Source organism: Anguilla rostrata, chromosome 11 (genome assembly GCF_018555375.3).
Source record: "Anguilla rostrata isolate EN2019 chromosome 11, ASM1855537v3, whole genome shotgun sequence".
Taxonomy (NCBI): domain Eukaryota; kingdom Metazoa; phylum Chordata; class Actinopteri; order Anguilliformes; family Anguillidae; genus Anguilla; species Anguilla rostrata.
The window spans coordinates 17930010-17953556 of NC_057943.1; the positions used below are offsets into that span (position 1 = coordinate 17930010).

Consider the following 23547-nt stretch of genomic DNA (forward strand, 5'->3'; position numbering starts at 1 on the left):
ATGACTGAAATGAGTACAATCCACATTTGTTAAAAATGTACTAAAAACAGTAAATATAATTCATTTTGGTCTGTATCTCCTAATTATTTTGAGTACTCTATTTTTTTCCAGAGAACAACTCAAATTAAATTACAAATGCAGAAGTTGAAACGGTGAGGTTTCACCACCTTTTTTAAAAACATTTTCTGCCACCTAGTGGACATAATTCTAAACAGCATGGAGGATGGGACAAAGGGAATAATACAATCAAAACTCTCAATGCTCAATGGGAATAATAATGGAATTTTCTGCTGTAAGAGATGAATTGCAGGAACTAAGTATCACACATGCTTATGAAAAAATTAAAATAGTTCCATGGCATGTTTTAAAAATGCATTACACTGCTTGTTATTGCATTTTTGTGACTTCTTTTGGCTGGTCCATCATAAGAGCTATATAACTTAAGCACTACATAGCTTCTTCATAAGCAATATGTAGTGTTATGTACATAATGATAATAATGTACATAACATTTGACTGTTAAAGTGATCAGGCAAAATTGTATAATTTGACCTGATTCTAAAATATCACTTGCACTGCACTGGGCTATATTATGATATACTTTCAAGTCAAAAGTTTGAGTATACCTGCTTAAAGCAATTTTTTCATGATTAATATTTCATTATATGATATGTGTGCTTATATAAACTGATAACCATAAGTGAATATATATATATATATAGTATATATATGTATATATATATATATTTTTTTTTTTTTTGCGTAGTTTCAGCTGGCATTTCGTACCTGCGTATTCTGACCAAGAATTGCGTGGTTGGTACACAAAATGCGTGCAGGTTGGCAGATCTGCCATTTTAAGAAATATGGCAGTACACACTTGCTTGAAATAAATGCCAACATTTGTGGAAACGAAATAATTTTGTAATAGTTTATATTATGCATGATTTGCAAAAACTGATTTATACAGTAGATAATGATTTGTGCTAAGAATACATTTTTATTTAACATAACAAGTCTATATTGACTGAAAACTTGAACCATAGGTTTTATAATTACCCTTATGATTTTGTGAAACATAGTGTAGACTGTAGAGGGGTATAGTAAAAGTGTTGTGTGGGAAGGGGGCTTATTGTTAGGCTTATTAATATGAAATAGTGTCATATAATTTTGCATGTTTTGTTGGCAGTAACGACAGCAGACACAGACGTTTGATTGCAGGGTGAATATAATTTGTTTGTTAAACTTTAAGATCAATATGTACAAAGGCTTTACTCCAAAACTACATGTGAAATGAGTTGATAAATAATATGGTATAAAACCAAACATCATAGAATTAACACAGTGTTGCCCAAGACTATCGTGTTCATTGGAACCCAAGCACAACATATCAAATGTTGATGTGTAATGTAGACTTCAACTCCGCACAAGCACTAAGGTGAGAAAGGCCTTTGGTCAATAGAATTTACTGACCCACCAGATACTCAACTTTTGCATTCCAACCATGCTCTCTGCTATTTAACTACAGGACGACTTCTGGAAGGTGCAGGTATTTCAAATACTATACTATAGTACAGAACATTGCAGCGTAGACGGTGTCCTAAGGAACTGTCAGGAAAAGTCATTCATAAATTAATTTTCAGAAGGTGCATATAATTGTAATGTTCTGACTTCTGTGGAAATCCTATGCTGTGTACTGTATATGGAGCAGGTGAGTGAGTGTTCAGAAGCTGTGGTTTAGCCCTGCAGGGCCCGGTCCAGCACATGCTCGTCCTGCACGGGGAAAGGCATGGTGACCCGCAGATGGCTGTGCTCCTCCATTGTGCGCTGGATGGTGTCATAGGCATTGGCATTCCCAGACCAGCACCGCCGTGCCACCTGGAGGTCAAAAGATCAAAGTGCACACAGGACAAAATCAGGTTTGTGGTCCTGTAAGCATCTCCAGTGAATCATCTGTAGACATGCTCTTAGTGAATCTTTGTCTTAAGGGCAGATCTGGGCAAACAATTTCTTAGAAATACTTTAACATTTTAGACCCATGTATTTCTTCAGATTACTGACAGTTAAAACAAACATCTATCTTCAGCAATATTCAGAACAAAATTCTTTCTTTTTAAATCTTTCTCTGATTGTAACATTTGTATAATAACATGCTGTTGAAATTCTGCAGCCATGTTTTAAAACCATCATTACATCATAAGCCTTAGTGTATTTAATCTACATATATGACCCAGGTCTAATTAAGGGCAACATCATCCGCTCTCTTACCCCATTGGACACATCCCAGTTGAGCATCATGCTAGCACGCCGACCCGCTTCCTCTGACCCATCCAGGACTAGCCCAAACCCTCCATTTATAACCTCACCCCTGGAAATACAGTAAACAAAAATTCAGAGGACCTAGCAGAAGGGAGTAGACATATTTGAATTGTATGAATAGATGAAGATCTATCCATACAATTCAAATATGCATATTCTAGAATTGATGCAGCCAGTATATATACTCTGTAACCAGTGTGTAGAATATGCAGAAGAATTAGGCAAAAACTCAAGGAGCACGGAATGCTGTCAGTGTCCTGCTCATGGCAGCACTGAGAGTAATCTGTCAGTGCTGAGACTGCTCTTTCTGTCAGCACTGAGAGTAATCTGTCAGTGCTGAGACTGCTTTTTCTGTCAGCACTGAGAGTAATCTGTCAGTGCTGAGACTGATCTTTCTGTCAGTGCTGAGAGTAATCTGTCAGTGCTGAGACTGCTCTTTCTGTCAGCACTGAGAGTAATCTGTCAGTGCTGAGACTGATCTTTCTGTCAGTGCTGAGAGTAATCTGTCAGTGCTGAGACTGATCTTTCTGTCAGTGCTGAGAGTAATCTGTCAGTGCTGAGACTGCTCTTTCTGTCAGCACTGAGAGTAATCTGTCAGTGCTGAGACTGATCTTTCTGTCAGTGCTGAGAGTAATCTGACAGTGCTGAGACTGATCATTTGGTCAGTGCTGAGAGTAATCTGTCAGTGCTGAGAGAAATATTTTTGTCAGTTCTGAGAGTAATCTGTCAGTGCTGAGACTGATCCTTTTGTCAGTGCTTTGAGTAATCTGTCAGCGCTGAGAGTAATATTTTTGTCAGTGCTGAGAGTAATCTATTTGTCTGTGCTGAGAGTGCTCTGTCACTGTTGTGATGCTGTGGTGCACTGATGTTTTAAACCTCACCAGCCCACTCCTCCTCCATTGTGAAGCGATACCCAGGTGGCCCCACGGAAGGCATCGCCCACAAAATTCTGCACTGCCATGTCTGAGAGAGAGAGAGTGAAATTCAGTGGTTCCCAAACAAATGATGAGGATTCAAAATGAGGAGGATCAAGGTTAGGAAGGACAAGTTTAAACCTTTTTTAAATTCAAGAAATTAAACAGCTGTATCCTAAAATACATTTTCTAGTTGTCCAAGGTACTTAAAGAGCATTAGAGTATTTACAAATGAGTATAATTACCATTCAGTAGTTAAGAAAGTGATATCCAAAATTTAGGTGCTCTAGATGAATGTTTTGATACTGTAAGTAATATGATTAGGGACCATAAGTGATTACTTGTGAGGGTATAAAATTGATTGAGATATACTATGCTTGAGGGAGATTTGTATGAACACTGTGCTAAGGTTGTGTTTATGGTTTTTAGGATATATAATAGCATGATTTCCAAAGTGCTTTGTTTGATAAGCACAAAGGATTTAGTTCTATTGGTGAAAACAAGTTTCTTTTGATGATTAAGGTGTTTCTTTTTTACCAGCACAGAAGGCCGAGCCGTCGTACACATTGGAGGTCTCTCTAAAGGGGCTGTCGGTGCCACTGACATCATGATGGTCTCGACTGATTACCACAGGCGCCTGGCCAGAGAAAAGGAAACTCAATAAAAGCTGCCTTCAACAAAATCCCATAACATGGAACTACACACTATCACCCATACCTGAGACAGAACAAACCCACACACCCCAAAATGACAGCCACAGACCTCACACAGATATCCCTCAGTCTGGCCACAGTGGGTACATTAGGTGACTAGGCACTTGAGATTCATCAAGTAGCTGTTAATTACCTGAATATCAGAGTAGGCTAACCTCCAAATGTTGCCAAAGTCAGTGTCCCCCCAAAGGTGCAGATCAAGTTAGAATGCAAAAAATTAGCTAATACCACAGCATGTTTGTGTGTGTTTCCCTTGTTTTTAAAAAAAAAGAAAATGCAAATGAGAGTGATTGGCCATCACCTGAGAGATGTAGACTACATTTGAAGGATCACATCAATTTAATACCATCAACAGTGAGGAAAATTGTTTTACCCATCAGCCTTCACAGCGGCTAATAAATAGATCAAAATATCTGTGCAGATTTTAAAACTGCACTAAATAATGTAGAGGCTGAAGTTCTAATTAGTAACTGACTTGATGGTGAAGTAGTTGTGATCAAGTTGATGAATTGAGTAATTATGTATAGTTTAATAATTCAAGTATTTGTCAACAGCCAAATAAAAAAATGACTTATGGGATTTACAATACTGATGGATAAAATGGTACTTTGCTCAAAACTAAATATCTGCTCTGCATTGAAAACACTGTGATTCAATCAAATAAGTGATAGTATAAATGAGCACAGCACTCTATGCTTTTTAGGGCCAATGAAGCCTCACTCCCCCATTCCACTGGGGGAATGGGCAGTATTTCAGTGTTAATTGCAACTGTTTAATGGGCGGGGGACACACTTAAATGCTTGGTGTGTTTCAGCAGCCATTTGACTGTCTGGAAAAGCTAGAGCTACCTGTTTGTTTGGGACAATGTGAAGAAATACCATTTGGGGATTGTTGTTAGTTGAAGTTAAGAGTTAAGAGTCTTTACCGAGACTCTCCCATCAGCAATAGCTTGATTGATGGCCAGGGCTATGGACACTCGTCCTTTCTGGTCTGAGTAGAGAATTCGTGCCTGGGAGCCAACCACCTGCATACAGAGACACAGCCAACAAGACAAACTATTATCCACACTCAGTAACACTCAGATAGAATCAACGTAATCTCCTGAATTTACAAATCCTAGTAGGTCAACATTTGGGTATGAAAAGAAAAGCTTATGAACAATTAAATGTAAGCTGTTGCATCCAACTCATCAGACCCTACACCCCAGCTAGACCTCTCCGTTCTGCTGCCACATGTCGCCTGGTCCCTGCCCCGGCTCGCACCAGCACCCGGTCACGCCTCCTGTCTGTTCTAGCCCCACGGTGGTGGAATGACCTTCCTGTGCAAGTCAGAACAGCAGAGACCCTGGCCGTCTTCAAACGTAGACTGAAGACTCACCTCTTCAAGCTACATCTCACCTCATCACCCCCCACTACCCTCTAACATTTTCTTTTCTAAATAAATAAATAAAAAAAAAAAAAAAAAAAAAAAAAAAAAGGGTGTACAATTCACACTTATACCTAAGCAAAGTTATACCTATTGTAGCTCTCTTGCAGGAATGTTGTAAAGCGCTTGTCTCTGAGTATTGTAATGCACTTGTTGTAAGTCGCTCTGGATAAGAGCGTCTGCTAAGAACCTATAATGTAATAATGTAATCTTGTGAGATATCGTTATTGTGTCTCAAAATTAAGCTTTGTGGTTAACTTTGAGCAAAATCCAGACATTCAAGCGTAATGTCTGGATTTACAAAATGTTCCTGTTTGGTGTTGTGCGGTTGTGTTGTGGGTCTGGAGATCTGTGTGAGTGCATAGGTGCTTATTTGTGTGTGTTAGCACCCACATGTGCTGTTGTACATGTGTTGTGTCATTGTGTGTTACTAGACATGTGTTGCATTTTAATATGTGCCATGTTTCAGTATGTTTTGTTGTGTCTTTATTAGTGTTGTTGTGTCTCTGTCATTATTGAGATTTATTTTCACTGGGGTTTAGGGGCTCGCACCATATTGTGTTTCCCTGCTTGGTGGATCCAGCGGATGTTGTCATTGTACTGCTGTTTCACGCGTTCTGAATGTTCTAAAACACAAGGAGGTATACTTCAGATCATTCCCACATAAACTGATGTCAATTATATATTGACACTGTGAATTTAGAAAAAAATCTCATGCACACATTTTCTGGCCGACTACACTGTAATACCCTCACCTGAGGCACTGATGTCCTCCAGTACGGCGGCAGCGATGTCATCAGTCTGTGCCAGGTCACGGGGGTCAGCGGACGTACAGACCCAACGGAAGGGCCCAAAGCCAAGGGAGAAGATATCCCTGTAGAAGTGACATAAACATCGAGGCAGTGAAGTTGCGGTGGGTGTAATTCAGTAATCACCCGGGATGTGTCTCGTTACCTTCCAAATAACCAGTCCAGCTCTTGAGGTTTTATCTGATGTAGGCTGAAACATTCTGTTGCTACTTTGAGCTGAATTTTTCTAACAGAGAGTGTTGTGCCGCCTCTGGACATTTACCTAAGTTGTTCAGTGAACTGGTTCATGTTAGCAGGCTGACACTCAGCCTGGGATACCCACCCCATGATGTGCTGAACATAGGAAGGGTATCTGAACTCTGTCTTCCCAGCTCCACTCTTCTCCACCTCCGCACCTGACAGAGAGAGAGGGAGACAGAGTGCACAAGAGAGCCAGATTTACCCACAATGCACTCATTTACTGCTCCCACATTTGCTGGAACAGGAATCACCTGCAATGACCTATGGCCACTAAATTTTACATTTTAAATTGTAAATCTAAATCTTTCCTATATGCTGAAATTGATTCAATCTATAAAACAAAATTACAGGCAGAATTTGATAGTGATTTATAAGGGCCAAAGGCAACATATGTCCATTATAATTTTCCATGTGTGAAGATGCAGCTCCTGAACTAATTTGGCTCCTCCTTATATTCATTGAAAGGGGATTGATCTCTTCCATGCTTTGTTTTGTTTAAATTATATCAGAGGAATGCTGAAATAACAGAAGGGAAAGTTCAATCCATGTCACTTACCTGCTCTTTGGGCCTCCAGGAGGAAGGCGTTGCCATAGTCCCAGAAGAACATCCCTGCTTCAGCCAGCTTGTTGATAGCTTTAACCTGCCTACAGAGGCTGTGGAGGAGGAGGAGGTCAGATGTTGCTGGTCAGATGGGCAAGTCCTCATATTTGATATGGTGATATAAGTGTAACCCTGTATAATCCCTTATAAAATACTTTACATGGAGCTCCCCAAAGCACTAAACTACTTACAGAAACTAGAAAAGGGCAGACAGATTGAGAAATCAAACTGAATTCTGCCGTGTATTGAATTGAATGAACTGAATGAAAATTTGTCTCCAATATCCAGTTAAACAGACACGCAACAGTGAGATAACAGAGTGAAGGACATGAAACAGGCGTAGGGATGGTTATCCACTGGGTGCTCTGGATCTGAGCTCACCTCTCCTGGACAGCAGCACGGAAGCGGGTGGGGTCAGTGGCCATGAGCTGGTTGGCTTGGCGCAGGCTGAGGTCGGCTGGGTAGTACCCCCCGCTGAAGGGGTTATGGAGGGAGGTCTGGTCCGAGCCCAGATCCACTAGTAGCTCCCCTGTAGACTCATATTCAGTCACAAGTCTCTCCCTGAAAGATACACGACGGTGCGTGGCCCCATCACTCTACACACACTGACAACTCCCAGCATTCCTGCGTTTACTGAGGGCAGCCCTCCACTACACCAGTCAGGAGACTGTCCAGATCTGCTCCCGTAACATACCCAGAATAAAACACTCCTAGTCTGTGCAGATGTGTTATTTAAGCAAAATATATAACTGATTCAGTCCACTGCAAATCACAAAATTTATGCAAATTGATTTTATAATACAAGATTCCAGCTCTCTCCCAACAAACACGTTTGCACATAAACACAAATTGAAATACTCACCAGAGATCCACAATGTTGCCATGGTAACCCAAACTGAGGGCCATCTTGGATTTCTTTGAGTCTCTGTGGGACACACAATGGCAAAACCACAAACAAATATACACTTAAAACACATGCATATGGCAGATGTACTTTGGCTGAATGTAATTCACATAAAAATACAATAACACACCCTGGTTATTTAGCCACATGAGCGAGCGACCAACTGCACTTACCGGATTCGCTGAATGCAATGGTCCAGATCAGCGGTGACCTCCATAAGCCAGCCCTGTTCATGCCTCTTCTTCAAAGGGGCCTCATCCACCTGGACACACAGCAGGGTTAGCTACACAATACCCAGTGCAGCACTCACTATAAACACAGCAAAAAGTACACCCATCCATCCATGCATGCTGGGATAGGTGCCGGAGCCTATCCCAGCACGCATTGGGCGACAGGCAGAAATGCACCCTCAGAAAACACAACAGAGCTACAAAACGTACCTACACCACACACTCAGCAGATACAAAACAGTATAACCAAAGGCCGTAACATAATACACACAACACAGAATCTAGTAAACCTAAAGAGACTAACAGCAGCACACATTCACACACCAACATTCCACTATACAGCAAATACAAGGCACACACACACAGGGCACACGGGTAAAAACAGTACATACACAGAGTGCAACACATCTATGACTGAAATGTAAAATAAAAGACCCTTGACTACACATGGCGTCAGTTCAGAAGTGAAATGCTGCTGGTATTAACCTCGGCTATGACCCCCACACAGCCAGCGATGACCGCAGCCTTTGCCTGAGCCCCGCTCATTCCTCCCAGGCCAGAGGTCACAAACACTCGGCCAGCCAGGTCCCCCGTGCCCAGGTACCGCCGACCGGCGTTCAGCACCGTCAGCTGGCAGGGAAACAAAACGGACAGACAGAAAACATGTCGGACGTCACAGAATTATTTCCTCAGGAAGAAAAGCTGTGAGTCTTTGGGAACTGCTGTCTACCATTAACATGAGGAACACGACCGGGTCAACAAGGAATTTCATGAAGCAATTGAATTAGTATCTCTCTTTCCACCATTCATTCATTCATTCTGACATTGTAGACGGAGGCTTCGGATTTGAACTAACAGACTTTCTCATTCCTTCCCTTATGGCTGGTATCTCTGGATTATGTGCACGCCACATGAGAGCGCCCTCTACAGTTGGACTCTGAAACTCACCAAGGTTCCGTGCACGATTCCCTGTGGTCCAATGTAGCAGTAGCTTCCTGCTGTCATCTGTCCATACCTTCGTAAAAAGACAAACACTTTCATTTCCAGAAATTAGCCACATTGATATATTGACTCGTACTCAATTCTGCTCATTCAAGTTCAAGCAAGCACATATTCTATTTAGCATATATAAGGGATCATTTTTCATGCACATTAAAGAAAATAAAATAAAAAATTGGGTGGGTTGCAATCAACACATTAATACTGTTTTACATTATTATTATGGAATTTGTTGTATTATGTAAAAACACCAAGATTTCTCACATTGTAACTCCCATAGCAAAGTTCTTTTCATAGTCTGCTCTGGAGGAGTAATTTGGAATGACCTAGAAAGCAAAAGTGAGAGAGAGAGACAGAGGGGGAGAGATGAGGGATGATCTTAGACCCAAAACAGTGGAACAATACAGCCAACAGACAGACCTTTCATAAGTTAAATTCATCAGAAATAACCGAAACTCTGACAGAGAAAATCCAGCAGAGAGGGCTGTCTGGCAAATATAACAATACTGTTATTGTGACTTGAAGGTCACGTAAACTAAAATAGAGGCTTGTGTGTGCAAAGGGAGGGATAAAAAGTAACAAAAGCACATTAATGAACAGACAAACGGATGGATGGCATGTGGGCTCTTACCATGCCATTGGTGATGACCAGGCGAGGGGAGGAGGGGAGACTGGGGAAGAGGCCAAGGGGGTGTCCACTGTACATGACCAGCGTCTGCTCCTCTGACATCTCACTGAGGTAGTGCAACTCCAGCCAGAACTACAGAGACAATGCAGCACACACAGGTGCCCCATTTACAACTGTAGGCTCTCCAACAGCTGTGGACAACTTACACAAAATAAGTACACCAACACGACTACCGTATTTACCCTTAACAACAGTAAATGTGTCACCTTAATTAATGTAACATCAAAGTGAAAAGTCCAAGTGTGGACACAATACCTGTGTGCCTGAGACCCTCTAATACTGCTTTGCTATAGCTCAATTTCATGCAAATGTAAATACTTGATGACATCTCCTTTGAATGCAAAGGGGTCATGAGGCCTAATCACACAGAAGGAAATGCATTGAGCGGCACTAATTAAAATCAGTGGTGTCTGAGAAAAAAATTGATTAAAAAATGAAAGAAAAAAAACATCTCTCAAAATCCGTCCGTATCCTCACCTGGGCCCAGTTGCTGAACACTTGTCCGTTTCCACCGTAGGTCACCAGTTCTTGAGGAAACTGGAATACAGGAAGGAGAGACAGGAGTGCAGTGGTTCAACACATACTCATTTCATGAATGGAAAAACTGGTGTACTACCTAACAATGATGACTTTTCATTATTTGAATTAGTAATATTCCAGAAATTTAAAAAAGAAGTTAACATTTAAGCTATGCACAAATGAAGAAAAACCTTCTGAAATAACAGGTAGTAGGTGGCTACTACATCACTGTATTGCCAAATGCAGTGTCTATATTTCTGTGTTTCACACAAAACAGAATCCCTGGCACAACGACACAGCAGATCTTACACAATTAAGGTGAGAACACAGACAGGGGGACAGGGCTAGTTACCTGTGCTACAGCAGGGTCCAGGTTGTTCATGATCATGTGTATGATGGCCGCTGCCTGGCGTGTGCGGCAGGGATACTGATCTATGGGATATGCCCTTAAAGTGGAGTACATACAAACAGCGTTACATACATATAAACACGCAGATGCAGATCCACACACACACACACGCACGCATACACAAGCAAACTGATATAAAAAACAATGTAACATTTTTGCATTAAGCTCTTAGATAATATATATATATATTACTCTATGATAACAAGAACTGCAGAAACTATCGTTAATTTCTTTTGTCTGAGACGTAGTGCAAATGGATGTACAATAGAGACAAAGGGATAGATTTTATGGAGAGATGAAGGGTGCAGAAAGGGTTAGGAGAAGAACAGGGGTATAAAATGGAGTTATATACACAGGGGGGAGTAGAAGTTGAAGGTGGATTAAAAGTCAAATGTATTAGTGAAGTATTAGTGAGTGAAGCAATGTGGACGATATCAACAGTCTAACAGCAGAGAGTCCAATATTAAACCAGGCAGAGTCACGGCCAAGGGAAAATTACAAAGGTCAGTGTATAAAGATTCAAGCTAACACTGAACCTTCAGCATTCTGTCTCCTGCATGGTTGGAATGCAGCTTACTTGCTGTTGGGTATTTGTGGGTTGTCAGTGTACCTGCGACAGACCTTCTGATCTGACTGGTTGTGTCAAGGCATGTAAGCACAGGCCCGAGGGTGGAGCAGGGTAGCGAGGCCTTACCTCACGCGGATAGGAGGGCAGAAGCGGTACATGTAGATGTGCCCATACTGACGCAGCTCCTGGGCAAACTCAGAGGCCAGGGTGGAGTGGAGGGAAGGGGGGAAGTAGCGCAGAGCATTCCTCAGTGCCAGCTGAGAGGAAGAGGTCCGGAGAGAACACCACTTTTACTCCAATTACAATAGGATTTATCACCTGGGGAAGCTGGGGAGACATTTTCCAGTTTTTCCCAAATTGGCTAACTTTTCTAGTTTTTTAAAAGTCCCTCTGGAAAATGTAATACTGAAACACTGTGTGCCACACTGTTTGTAAATGGTGCCAAACAAAAATAAAGATAGATTGATTGGTACATTCATCTGTTCAACATTTAGCTGGTTGATAACTTGTTTGTTTACAGATCTGGCTAATTCTGCTTTCAATTTGCTTGCTAGTTCAAATGCAAAATGAAAAATAAGCATTTTTCATTCATCTCCTGACACTTTTTGATTTCTTTATGAAGTACAGCTATGTGTCGATTGCACTCTCTCTCTCCCTCCCTCTCTCCTGTTCCAACTCTTTTATCTCTTCTAATCATTGACCAGACATGTCTGCTGCTTGGGCAGGTAAACACTTCATATTCTGAAATAAACTATTCTGTTTCAGCCTTAGCAGTCCTGAAGAGACCTAAGCCCTTTCCATGAAGCTGAATTTGTGCTTTTCCAGTTTCTGGATATATCAATAACATCCATACAGAAATTCTGAACAAAGTGATATTTATGAATGTATTATTATTTTATTATACACTGTGCAACAATTAACAGGTGTAATGTTATTTTTAATTATGCTAAAAATGTAATTCGTACAGACCTTAAAAAAAATACATAACTGGAAGTGAGCATTGGTGTGTCAGAAATGACATCTAATAGATTAATACTTCACAGCGTGTAGTCTTGAATCCACAGCAAGTTGTGCAACAGTATCCATTGAGCCAGATCTGAATGTTTGATTCATATTAACTGAAGTAAAAATTTAGTTAAATTACACTGTAAAAGTACTTCTGAGGAACTGGAGATGTGCATTCAACTTTTGTAATGCTTTAATTCCACATGAAATCACTCAAAGTGAAATCATGTAACATAAGACACGTGTTTTAAGACGCCCTATAAACACCGAAAGCATGTTTTCGGTTGACATCTACTCCTTGACACGTGGCCAAGTGCTTATTTTTTTAACCAGGAGCTGAGCACTTACCCTCTCTTCCTGTTGTGAAAGATTGGGTGTCCGGATGGGGGCATGTGGGACGCTGGGGTCTCTGCCTCTGTTTGGGGGAAGTGGATCCAGGGGCAAGCCTGCACACAGCTCCTTTAGAGTGGACATGTTCTTTCCACAGAGGGAATGACAGAGAGATGCCAAGATAATGAGCTTGAAAAACTAGTCTGAAACAGAAAGGCAAACTGGCAATACATCAAGACATGTGTCAATGTGCTTATAGTGTCTGTGTGTGAGTGGGGGCGGGGTGTGCACCCCTCATCCCCTCCCCTACAACCCATTGGTCATTCAACCCCAGCTCCCTTCTGTGCTTCACCAATCCCAAACACAGGCAGGCTAGGTGTCCTGCTAATCATTGATTCAATATAACATGCTGTGTCACACATTCCCAGTGAAGCTTCTCTAAATGTACACTACTAACTTTCCTCCTGATGGAAACAGACATGGCAAAAAAAAGACAATGAAAAAAAAGCCCACCTGCTAACCTTAAGACAACTTTACAATCAAATCTTCTTTCCTAGAGCTCTCCCCTTTAAAGTTTAAACAATCGCATTGAAAACCTCAGCCCTACTGCGATTACAGTACTGCAGTTTTCGCAAGGTTACGCATTATTCAACAGGTGTCGTCACATGAGAATGACTGATCTTACCAAACAAGTCCTCTGCAGTCTTTTATAATGTAAATGTTGGTTAAACTGGAAAAAAAAATCCAAATGAAAATGGACTTGGCGTGGCCATTTGATGTTTAAATTCTTCTGTGAAATTGCTTCCATTCATTTGTACTGGCTTGACTGCATGTTGAAGAGCTGAATATTAAAACCCTTTGGGGCAATCTCCAACTGGTTTGTTCTTTAATCCCACGTTTTACAAATATTTGCATTTAATTTTACTTGTGTGTTTTTGTGACAGCACTTACACATTTTCTGAAATGATTCATAGGCTATTTGAATTACCTTGAGAAGCCTTATTCAGAATTACCCACAAATCCTTTTAACCCATGTGGAGATTTGCAGAACATGTATTTATAATGCCAGGAACTGGTTCTTTGGTGATATATTAAACTGTGACCGAAGACTGAAGAGTTCCAGACAAGACCCAAATACATTTTATACCCTTGCATTGCCACACTGAAATCATAATTCCATTCATTACCCAAAACATTGGACTGCCAGCACCATATCTTTCAGAGAATACTTCTGAACAGAAGTTTAATTCTCACTTTGGTGACCAAACACCTGAGAAATAAAAAAAAACATCACAATAAGAATTACATAAACTAAGAAATAAATACAACAAATGAAATTTATCCGCATTTCAAAAAAATGACAAAGAAGCATTTTGACATACCAGATTCATTAAACCATTTGCATGTGAAGAGACTGAATTACTCAGAGCAAGACATGATTACACTGGGACTAGTAACGCATACTGACCGGCAGGTACAACATCCTGTGCCTTCTGTGATATAGCAGCTAGTGTGTGTTCAGACAATGGTAGAATTCAACACAATTATAGTGCTAGTAATATAAGTAACATATAGCTTGCTTCATTCAGAAATGTAAAAATATTTTTAAAATTGTGTCATTGCTCTTTAAAACCTTCTGATATGGCATTGTAATTAAATTGCAATGTAGCAACTCACCAACAACACACAGACAATATAGACAAAACTTTTCAAAAAAAACTATAGGAGCTTGATGACAAGAAAACACAAGATTAGCAGTGTAAAATCATTTTCAAGAGAACATTTTAAAGACAGACATGACATGCAGAATTTGACAGAGGACACACTAAGAGACTTTCGATTTTGAAGTCTTAAAGACAACAAGTAGCCAAGAGCAGGAATACGAACATAGGAATTCCAACTAAGTGGCATTGTTCATAAGGAGACCAACATTTCGAAAATGGCCAACATTAATCAGATCAATCTTACCCATCGTGTAAGGTCAAATACAATCAAATATTATCAAATGGTGATACCACCATTATCAATAGTTAATACAACCTTGCCTTTTTAATTGGAGAGTTTGTGCTACCTCATATGCGAAAATGTATACCAAAATGTGTAATTCAGAAATATGTCATTATACACGTCGTCAGATTTTTACTTCCCCCCCCACCCAAAAAAAATCATGATTCTCATCTCCTCTTAAGGCTTGAAATCGCCTGATGTAAGATACAAGTTGGCTGAAAATGAAAGCCTTTGTCTCGACTTTTGCGGTTTTTTAATGAAAAATGTCAGTTACAAAAACAATTCAAATGGACAGGGACGCTCATACATACGGACATATACATGTATTCAAATTCATCAGGGCTTCTTACTTCTTTGATTGCTCAGGGCTTGGCTAAAGAATGCAAGTGGATTTTGGTGTTAGCTATTGGCTGGTCTGTCTGTGGGGGGCGTGTCTTTAGAGGAAGAGGGGGAGTCGGGGGCCGAGGCGGGAACGGGGGCAGAGTCTTGAGTGGGGGCAGAGGTGGGGGCGGCAGGCTCAGTTTCAGGAGGCCCGTCAGTGGATGCGCCCTCCTTCTCGTCCTCCTGGGGGTACAGCTCGGGGTACCTCTGCATGCACTCCTGCATCCCGCGGAACTGGTCCAGGCAGTCCGAGCCCTTCAGCTCCTCCTTGCTGTAGTGGAAGCAGGAGAAGGCTGATTTGAACTGCTCTCCGCAAGGGCCACTGGCCATGCCCCCCAGGCACGGGCAGTTCCAGTTGATATCCCCGCTGGGCAGGATCAGACCTGGGGGAGCAAGAAGTGGTGGGTAGGGTCAACACTCTTTGATTCCCAATTACAGAGAAGACCCCATCCAAACTAGAATGAGAAAACCAGGGTGGAGTTGATCAATACTCTTTAAACACCCTGAGCACCTGACCTCCTCAGTATCTCTACTCTTTTCCCTCCTCCTGCCCTCTTGGGCCTCCTTCACTCCTCCTTACCGTGCTCCTCATAGGGGTCATCGGGGTCTTCAGCTATCAGCTCAGCATTGCTAGGGGCTTCATGATCCTCCTTTGTTACAAAGATGATACGATCTTTACCTGCCACAGGAGACAGAGCAGTTAGGCTACATTTCATAGGGATCAAGCCACCCTTTCTGTGCTCATAACACAGCTCAAAAGGAAATGTTCTCGCTGTGCTTCCAGATATACACGCTGCTGTGTTAATAAAATTACCTGAATTTTGAATCAGTGATACAGGACAATATGCCAGTATTCAACCCTCTCAAACCTCTAGGCTATCCACAGAGCAATAACAAACACCAAGCATTCCGTCACGAAACCAGTTACTAAATAACTTCAGAGGTTTTTCATTGAAACATTGATTAACAGGCAGCAGCACACAGCTGTGAGAAATATACACACTTTTCCACAATAAATAACAGTGCTCTTCAATATTACTGGCACTCTAGATAAAGATGAGCAAAAAGTATGTATAAAATACACAACATAGTGATCAGCTATGATTTGTGGATGAGCTATGATCTGTGGATATCACCCTTCCATAACCCCTTCATGATAAAATGCTAAATTAAGTTTTATACTGTTATAATGTCTAGTTTAATGTAATATAGCCTTTGACCACCAGAGTTTGCTGTTCTGCTTCAGTGTTCCAACAAAAAAACCAAACTGTTGCAAATTGCTGTCCTGCTTCAAAGAAACACAAAGCTTTTAATATACAATTGCTTTGGAGATGGAACAGAACCTCAAGTTGCAAGATTATATTTCTTATGGCTTATACTTGCGCAATGTGCAAAGGGCACTGTTACAGGAGATCTTGTAAACTGAACCTTGGATTAACAGTAGAAATACATTTAAATGTTGGTTTGCCATTTTTAAACAAATCAACAATACCATTTCAAATTCCGATACGAGTCCGTAATAAAAAATGGTTGGCATTGGGCGCCACCCAGTGGACTGAAAAAGTAATACTGCCTCCATAATCCCCAGAAATGGAACGAAGTTATCTTAGAACATCTTCCATCAATTCAGATGAGCACAGGCATTTCAGTCTGCAGGCACAAGCTGATCTGTGCAGCATCTGTGCTGCAAAGCTGCATTTTATGCACATCTGTCACAGGCAGATTGGTTCAGTGAGGTGATGATCATGCATTAGGCCTACCCTGTGAGGCTAATGATCAGTTAGCACAGGCATGCATCCATGCAAAAAGAGTAAATTCTTTATCTGGGTACGCAACCCAGCAGCACCATCTAATCTTAGTTTTGAATGAAAACTTGGTATTGGTGTTGACAGTAGTAGTAGAATTCAACTGTATTTTTAGGTAGAACGCAGGGGGGCTCAACCAGCATGGATTCAATTTATTCCTAAACTGATAAAACTACGTCTGATGTTCTGATGAGGCAAGCAAGCATTCTGAAACAGCTAGCTACACTAAGAGGGCATGTGCGTACATACTGAGGTCTTTTCACCTCATGTCCATTCATGTACACCTATACCAATACACCTGAGCTGGGACATAAAGCATGCAAGGACAATTCTCTCATTGTGTGGGTCTCTTAGTATTACAGGTAATTTCTCTTTGACAGAATGAGCTATTTTGCATTTTAAGGGTTTAGAATACAGTATTCACTTTAAATGCAGAGGAGCCCAACGGTACATTGGAATTTTAAAAAATACACTAAGTTGCCTTGTATTTCAGGGGAAATTAATAGAGTCTACACTTTTAAATAAAGGAATCATTATCACTGCACACGCCATTTTGACAGAATGAGTCAGCCAGGTTACATTGCATTTTAGATGTTGTATAGGCTTTGTTGATAATGATTCCTTTATTAGTGTAGCTAGCTGTTCTAGAGTGCTTGCTTGCCTCATCAGAACATCAGGTCCAAAATAGAGGTTTGCTCAAATATGATTGCAGTTAACGTCGTTTCACGAGGTGCCTATACGACTGCTGTAAATGTGCCGCTCACGTACTAATGTAGTGAGTAGAGTATTATTATTATTATAGTTCAGACTATATGACTAAATTAAACAGCTATCTTTGTTACAAAATTATTTTTGCTCGAAGTCGGTTTGTGCTATAATGTTTGCGGATATCCAAATCATATTTTGGAAACACTGAATCGTGGTGAATTCCACCCGGTTGTCAACCGCTGGCTGCTCACGAACGGGGTGTGACACAAAATGCGCAAATCCACGAGAATCAATTATGCATACAACGCTAGTAAATGTATTGATGCGGACAGGCAGGCTACCAGCTTACAGTCGACTAAGTGCATCCGTGTTCCTACACAGGTCCTGCATAACGTTAACTATAGCAAACATTCATGGACACTTGCTCCGTCTTTGTTGGCCGTACAGACACAAGGTCAACATTAACCCTGCCGTTATGTGACTGGATTTGTGCTACAGCTGCAGTCACTCCCTTGCATGTAATAAGTACCAGCTAGTTCAAACACGCTATCTTACAAATGAATGAAACCGTCAAAACTACCTCATTCAGTAGTCTACTGTATTCTGTATTCAAGTCTGTCTGACTGCCTATAGCTGACCAATGTAATCATACCTTCTTCTCTGCAATATGACATGTCTGTTGTCGCAGCCGTTTGCTCCGCAAGCCTAGTATATTTATTTTATTACTGTAAATTCGTCCTGGTTTCATAAGGGACAAGCTTCCATTTCTATTACATATCTCACTTAGTGACCTTCAACCTCCTCCCTTTACGTATTCGCGTTTTGTTACGTCAAGACGGAGACAGGTCTTTTTATACGTAGAAGCTATCTTAGCAATGCCTGTTCCTGCAATTGATTTCAATGATCAAAATCCAAATAAAAATACATTTTGGCTTGTGGCTCGCGATACTTGCTTCAGAAAATAAAAAGAATATTCGATCCTACTCCGCCTGTGAAATAACGATTGCAAAATGAGATTAAAAATTCCCTTTTTTGAGATGGCCCTATTTATGGCAGGTCTCAACAAAAACACGTTTCCAAGGTACAGAAATGTGTACAGGCCCATGCGGTGAAGCCTAGGAAGTACCGGGCAAAATCGCTTGCTGCCCATTGAATTCAATGTAGAAATGCAAGGTGATTTAAGTAACAAAGAAAACCTCATCGGTCCTTTTTTGTTATCATAAATTATGTGCAGCAGTTTCTGAAACAATGATTGTTTTGGTTCAGAAGTCATGGGAAAATATATAAAATGAGCATATAAATTTTATTACATAATGCATATTTTTCAATTTGCTTTTCATATGAAACGTGACTGTCGTCAGTCGAGTTTCAAAATACCACTGAGGGTGTTTTATTTTGCCTTCAATAGTGATATCCCCTACTAATTTTAATGGGAGCTCCAATGTTTTGTCCTCAACACGCGCGGTACAGGCTTACTTCCGGGACTTCACAAGCTTAGATTAGCTGAAGGCGTGTTTGCCTGTGTATGCATGTCTGTGATTTACTCACACACACAAAACAGTGTTGTCTTTAATCATTAATGAAACTAGCAAAAACTAGGCTTGCCGTTAAAAGTATTGATAGTAAAATGAGGCCAAGTTACAACAAACAATATAATTTTTTAAAATCTTAGCTGAACAAATTAAATAAGCTCCATTCCAAAGCAATGCTACCCAATGTTTCCTAAATTATTTAGCAAATATAGCCTAACTTGGCCCTGTTTTTCATTTTACAATTCTGAAGAGAAAATGGTCATTCAGACTTTATGTGTGTTATGAAAGTGTCATTATCATTTGTAGTGGAAATAAGTAATTCAACTGTTACACATAAAAAGGTTTTAATGACTACACTGTATGTTTATAAGATTGTCTGCATCTAATGCTTTGTGCATATGGAAATTATTATTATTATTATCAATCATAATAATAATTTATTAATTTGTTTATTATTTAGAAAATTGTGTTTCTAAAGTTTTAAAGTTGTAAAGTTTTTTTTAAAAAATTTTTTTAACATTGTAAAATAAATTATACTATGATAGTTATTTGGCTAATCTTTATCTGACCCACAAACATATAGTATAGTAATGGGGCAAACATATGTCTGAATAGGTTTGTAAGATTCAATATTTGTTTAATGGACCTAAATAATGTGTTTAATGTAATAATAGTCTGTTTACATGAGGTCGGAAGGTACTGAAGTTAATTTTCATAAGGGCGGAGCGTATGTGGTCATTGTAGGTATTTCTCTAGGAAACTGAAAAGTACCAAACTCTCGGTGCTGTGTTGGTATGGGGCATGCCCAACCAAGGCATAACTACAAGTAAACACAGTTGTCCATTGCATTAATGCTTTATAGTTTAACAAAACAAAGTATCTGCAAAGAAATTACTAAAGTCCTATTACCAAAATCAATAGAAGTGCTCTCAAGTACAATCTATTTATTTGTAAAAGTGAGGTTTGCACTGCCCAGTTGATGGTGATTTGATGGTGTGTTCCAATGGGCTAGTGTTTTAGAGTGCATGGAATGAGGGTGCTAACTGAACTTCACATGTTATCAAGTATCAGCCATATTAAGCAAGAACTTCCCTGTAGCAAAATATAATCAATATTTCGTTCATGTTCTGAAAATCAATAAAACAAATTCTACATTTCATATTAATATAGTGCCACAAGGTGGCACAATTTGCTGTATAATTCCTGAAATGAAATCTTCAAAAAGCTATTTTAACTTGCACAATGTATTTTTATAAAAGGATTTTCATGGATATAAGCATATATATATGTATATATGTCCTTAACAAATTTTAAATATATAGACAGCACAGAAATAATACCTAATTTTATTATGAAACAAAACCACCAAATAATTGAGGTTTTGTGTCATGCATAACAAGAGATGTACAGAATTTTGGAGAAAGACAAATTTCTAATTTATGACTTTATGAGACCTTTACTTAGTTTAGCATTGGTACAAATTTGTTCATTTGCAGGACATATTAAAATATTGGATAAACAATGGAAAAAGGAGTTGCCTATTTTTTGTTTTCTGTGTCTCACTTCTGCACTCCTGGCCGGGTAGCCAACTATGTTACTATAAATTTGGAAAAATGTGTGTATCATTATTTAAATGTAACAGTAGGCCTAAATGAATGGCATACTCCATTAGCCTCCTTGCAGTATACAATTTTTGGTGCAGTTATTGGTTTCATCCATACATAAAGAATACAATGCAGATATAGTCACATCCATGAAATCCTGTCTACTGTGTATTTCAGGTCCAAAATGCAATGCTTTTTATATGGCCATTTGTATGTATTCCCTTCAAAGTTTTATTTATTTCATATAACACACACACCTTTAATTAGCTTGCTCAGACTCTTAAAGGTGAGAATCTTGCTTGCAAAATAAAAATATATGCATGAAATTGAGTAGAATATAATGCTGGTTTGTGCCCTCTAGCAGCACAGGGGAGATAAATTGGTTCCTCAGGGTAGGATGTGCAACCCTGTTGCCAGGCAACCAAATGCAAGGTTAATGTAGCTAAGATGCAAAACACTACATTAGTTTCCAGATGGAGATGGCAACATTCTGCAATATACAGGGTAGTTATTAAGTGAGCTGCATAAAATATGATTTAACCATGGAAATGACTGGAACTGAGTTCATAGTGCATGCTGGGAATAGCCAGTAGAGGGACAATTATTGCCTATGCATCTATAGCATGGGATAACCTCAAATGCAGCACCTGCCCCAGCTAGAGATGGACATCATAATACATTTTATTATCTGCATTCATCCAGGACCACTTTCAGATAAGTGCATATTTATGAACCACTGTGGGGTCAAGAAAGAGCATGCACACAGATGGAATGTATTTGTGGTAAAAAATAAAAAATAAAAATAAAAACTAAGAAAACAATCAAATGAATAAATGAATGGCAAAAGTAGGTTGTGTGTGTGGGTGCATGTGTGCGTGTGTGCTTAACCGCAAAACATTTATACATTATCAATTCTCACATGCATGGCCATGACATTGGCCCCTTTCCACAGTGACACTGATAAAGCTGACACATAGTTCATAGACTTCGTACACAAACAGTATCTTCACTGATGCTTGCTTGTACAAATGCACGCATTCAAAAACAAACATACACACATACATAGGGGCATGCACTCAAAATCTCTGCCTTTCACAAAGATTGTTTGTTCTGATTGGTTATGTAACAGTCAGAGGACTGAATATATACATTCTTACTCCACCCCCAGCATGCTCTGTCCAACGCTTTGCTGCCCTTTTTGTTTCCTTTGCCCCTCTGTCCTCTGGTGACATTGCTTGCTTGCTGACGTATGTGATTCCTTCATTCCCTGTCACTCTTTCTTCTTTGTTCTCACAAAATCACTTCTTCCATGAAAGAGGGTCATAGCACCTTGCCTTTTGAACTGTTTATTTTTTTTAGGAACTACGCTGCAAATCAGGATTCTTCAACTACTTCCAGGAAATTTTAAAATGATGTTTAACTGCCAAACATTTTACACATACTGCCATAAAAGTACATACAAGATGTGTCAAAACAAAGTAGATGCCTTCTCAAAATATGCACAGCTGGTTAAATATTCGGTGAATAATTGTAGGATTGCTAACGCTGTGCAGATACAGACCTGGATAGGACATCGTTATTCCGAGTTTCTGATGCAGGGTATATATGAATAATGTTTTTTTTATTACTGTTTTTTTTTTTTTTACTGGTTACAAGCATTTCTCAATACTGAGTTCAGTTTTTCTCTTCTCTTCAATTCTTCTTTTCAATTCTCTGCACCAACAGGTGGGTTGGCCCAACAGTGACAGTTATTTTTTATTTTTTACAATTGGTTACAAGCATTTCTCAATAGCAACTTTAATTTTTCTGAACTCCTTGCAAGGTTAGCACTACAGAAGTCTATGTGGACCAAAGTACAAAGGGGCTTTCATTGACAAAAAATGCATTCAGTGAACAGAGCTTTCAAAATTCTTTTTTATGTAAAGATGAACCCAGCAAGATATAAAGACATGGCTGAGAGAGGAAGGAGAAAGGAAGATCAAGAGCTATAGTCTTGGGTGAGAGAGCTCATTTAAGACTACTATGGTAAAAAAAAACAATATTATTGTCAATGAGCCGAGGGCCACATAGAGTTCCATAGGCTGCCCGTTGAATGGCACTGCCGTAGATGTTGCTATGTTGTCAATGATGACTCTGAATACCATGGACTCACACAAACAGTTGTGCAATAGAAAGAGGTATACTGAGAACTCTATCAATATAAACATCCTACCACCCCCAGGCCATCTTCAGCCACCCCCACCACATTTTATCTCTTTGGGCTTTATCTCACTCACAGCTGGGGCCTGTAATAGCATCAGACTGTAGAACTACAGCTGTACCTAGGAGATGGAGATTTTTCTGTAAAATGCCCCGGATGGGTTTGTGATGTTTTAGATAATTTGGATAATTCAGTTTGTAGATGATTTTTCCTTTTTTAATTTTGAGTTGATTGCCACTATTTCATAACACGGAGCTTAGAAACCTATACAATTTTTTCTCTGTGTGAACTCTCCAATATGGCCAAATAAATGTTTGAACTGAATATTGTGTGAAAGTCTATTTGACTCTTCTCACCGAACTTGGAGATCTAGAGAATTTCCACTACAATCCCTTTCTTTGGACCTGCATTGCAGGGTGAACAGGCTACAGTGTGTGTTTATTCATTTCTGTACTTCAAGGCTGTTATTTCCATTTTGGACCAACCTAGAGTTTATTGTTTTTTCTCTTTTTATTTACCTGATAATATGTTCCTTTAGCCTATAGACAATATGGACGCCACCAAGATGGCCATAAGCACCAGGGTTTGATTTAGACTGGGACAGCTCAGCACACCGCTACTATCATGCACCTCACTATTC

The 23547-nt window shown here is 39.8% G+C and overlaps 2 protein-coding genes across 3 annotated transcripts; both read right to left on the minus strand.

Annotated features, from left to right (window-relative positions):
- Nucleotides 1-1207: 1207 nt before the first annotated feature.
- uroc1 (urocanate hydratase 1) lies at nt 1208-12960 on the minus strand. 2 transcript variants are annotated; one of them, XM_064298465.1, is made up of 20 exons: nt 12689-12960; nt 11462-11592; nt 10711-10804; nt 10317-10376; nt 9783-9911; nt 9416-9477; nt 9101-9167; nt 8639-8782; nt 8096-8184; nt 7881-7943; nt 7400-7579; nt 6974-7071; nt 6500-6572; nt 6118-6242; nt 5921-5985; nt 4869-4967; nt 3768-3867; nt 3198-3279; nt 2266-2365; nt 1208-1875 (listed from the first exon to the last, which is right to left on the minus strand). In XM_064298465.1, the coding sequence occupies exons 1-20, from the start codon at nt 12812-12814 to the stop codon at nt 1735-1737; spliced, it is 2028 nt and encodes a 675-aa protein (XP_064154535.1). In that variant the 5' UTR covers nt 12815-12960; the 3' UTR covers nt 1208-1734. The 2 variants fall into 2 exon arrangements, with proteins under 2 accessions (XP_064154535.1, XP_064154534.1); XM_064298464.1 differs by having other exon boundaries at nt 5921-5994; nt 6124-6242; nt 12689-12957.
- A 926-nt stretch (nt 12961-13886) lies between these two features.
- Nucleotides 13887-18395, minus strand: LOC135234165 (mitochondrial intermembrane space import and assembly protein 40-like). Its single transcript, XM_064298467.1, has 3 exons — nt 18224-18395; nt 15639-15737; nt 13887-15441 (listed from the first exon to the last, which is right to left on the minus strand). The coding sequence occupies exons 1-3, from the start codon at nt 18243-18245 to the stop codon at nt 15077-15079; spliced, it is 486 nt and encodes a 161-aa protein (XP_064154537.1). The 5' UTR covers nt 18246-18395; the 3' UTR covers nt 13887-15076.
- Nucleotides 18396-23547: the final 5152 nt, after the last annotated feature.